A 2,315-nucleotide genomic window follows, 5' to 3' on the forward strand; every position below is an offset into this window, starting at 1 on the left:
ATTTATACTTTCAAGTTTTACTTTGTGTTTCCAACTCATAGATCATTTCCATAGTTATTTTTAATATTTTATAATTTAGTTTGAATTCTTAATATATATATAATTATTACTATATAAAGGCATAGTTTCTAAAGGTGGGACTTGAAAAGTGTATAACAAATAACGTTTAGGAGGTTATTCCTATTTATAACTGGCCCAAGTTGGAACCGAGTTTTTTATAACAAAAAAGAGGTTATTCCTATATAGAGTATTCCTCTATAGAGGTTTATATATATATATATATATATATATATATATATATAAATATATGTAATTTAATAATTATTAATTTATATTTATCGAGATTTAACTGTAATAGATTTAAATCTCTAATTTTAAATTTTGATATCAATTTTCAACTTATATTTACCTCTTTGTTGTGACTTTAATATTGCAACAAAAAAAAGACTCAGATCCGAATATTCGAAATGGTCTAAAGGATGAAGTTTGGATTGCAGATGTCTCTCTGCAGATTTGGATTTACGATAAATATATTGTTGTTTTGTATTTTTTATACCTTTTATGGTTTCTTTTTGCTCTTTGTAGTCATTTTCATCCCGTTGTGGATGTTGTTTTTGTTTTAGCGTGTAATCGTGTAAGGTTTTTACATTTTGCTTGTTGTACTTGTTCTTATATTTTCATTTAATGAAATTACAAGCATTTTCTCAAAACTGTTGGTAATAATATATGAGATGATAGTTTCCATATTAAAATAAAATTACCTTATCTATTTTCTTTCCCTGTCATAGGATTATGTTCCTATACGAAAATACTATTTTTCAAATAAAATAATAATAATTAAAATAACAGACAATACCATTTTTGCAGCAAAAGGAAAATAATAGACAAGAAGAAATTATGTGAAAACTGGTATTTCAACATTATTATAATTTGATAAACAGATAATTAAAAAACATAAAATGGTAGAATTCAACCCCCAACAATACTTAAAATATCCCTAATTATACAAACCCTAACCCTAAAAATTGAATTTTCCATCATAAGAATTTCCAAATTCCCAATTAGAATCAGCAACATTATCAAACTCCAATGTTTTGCCATCACTAACAGTCACTTGGAAAGACAAACTTTGGCCTACCAAATTACTTCCAGTCTGCCAATTTTGGCCCCAATTTCTGGACATTTGAAGCCATCCATTAGTTTTTGAACCTCTAATTTTGACATTAGTAACATCTCCAGCCCCTCCAACATTGTACAATAACACAAGAATCCAGTAAGGATTGCCCTTAATCTCAAATTTAATTCCACCTTGTTTGGAGCACGAAATTCTGCGATATTTGACAGGTATAATTCCAGCTCTGTAGATAGCAATTTTAGTAAACATAGGCATGGATAAATCAAAATGTTGTTGGGGTGGATTGCACCAATTCCCATCTGGTTTTGAGTAATTTGGTGGACAAAAATTTGTGGCAGTAATTTTAATAGTCCCAGCATTTGGTATGCACCATTGTGGATCATTTACACACATTATCTCAAAACAGGCTCCACAAATTCCACCATTGTTGAAAAGTGCTGTGCTTAAGGCTGCTGTTTCTAATCCATATCCTTGTTTGAACAGATCTCCATACCCACATGCTCCTTCTGCACTCAAATTTTATATTAGAATACAAAACCCCCAAAAACAAATTGTAGAGACTTCAAAAATACTAAAGGAATTAAAATTTAGAAGTGATATGTACTTACGCATTGTTTCAGATCCAGTCATGTCACCATAGAATGTTGCATGTGCATCATGCCATTGATCTGCTGATGTTTGAGTAATAATTGTACCCAAAACTGAAATGAAAAATATTAATATGATTACAGGAAATTTCATGATGCTTGGAACGTTTTGAGAATGGTGGAGATAGGTTTAGTTGTTGCTCTATATATATAACTTATAAAGCGAAATTAGTAGGCGAGGTTTTCGAATTATGGAAATAAATCAAATACAGTGAATCAGCAATTACTTCTGTAATTAGTGGGCAAGATTTTCGAATTGGTGTTAACTATGGAAATAAAACAAATCATATAGTTTAATTTAATCATCAATTACTTCTATATCTGCAAAGATTTCTGCTACCATTTTTAACATAACAGGTAAGAAATCAGCTATATTTTAGGGAATTACCTAAATGGATTGGCTTAATACATATATATATATATGTTTGTATTCTGTACTTGTCCAAAACTTCAATTAGCCTCCTCTACTTTCAAAGTTTTGTCCACTTGCATTCAATAACCTCTCATTTCTTAATAAAATTTGTTGGATGCAG

The 2,315-nt window shown here is 29.5% G+C and overlaps 1 protein-coding gene across 1 annotated transcript; it reads right to left on the reverse strand.

Annotated features, from left to right (window-relative positions):
* Positions 1-1,012: 1,012 nt before the first annotated feature.
* Positions 1,013-1,874, reverse strand: LOC136216094 (expansin-A23-like). The gene is made up of 2 exons (XM_066002970.1): positions 1,744-1,874; positions 1,013-1,641 (listed from the first exon to the last, which is right to left on the reverse strand). Exons 1-2 carry the CDS (start codon positions 1,763-1,765, stop codon positions 1,019-1,021), a joined length of 645 nt encoding a protein of 214 aa, XP_065859042.1. The 5' UTR covers positions 1,766-1,874; the 3' UTR covers positions 1,013-1,018.
* Between the last annotated feature and the right edge of the window lie 441 nt (positions 1,875-2,315).

This window comes from Euphorbia lathyris, chromosome 1 (assembly GCF_963576675.1).
Source record: "Euphorbia lathyris chromosome 1, ddEupLath1.1, whole genome shotgun sequence".
NCBI lineage: Eukaryota > Viridiplantae > Streptophyta > Magnoliopsida > Malpighiales > Euphorbiaceae > Euphorbia > Euphorbia lathyris.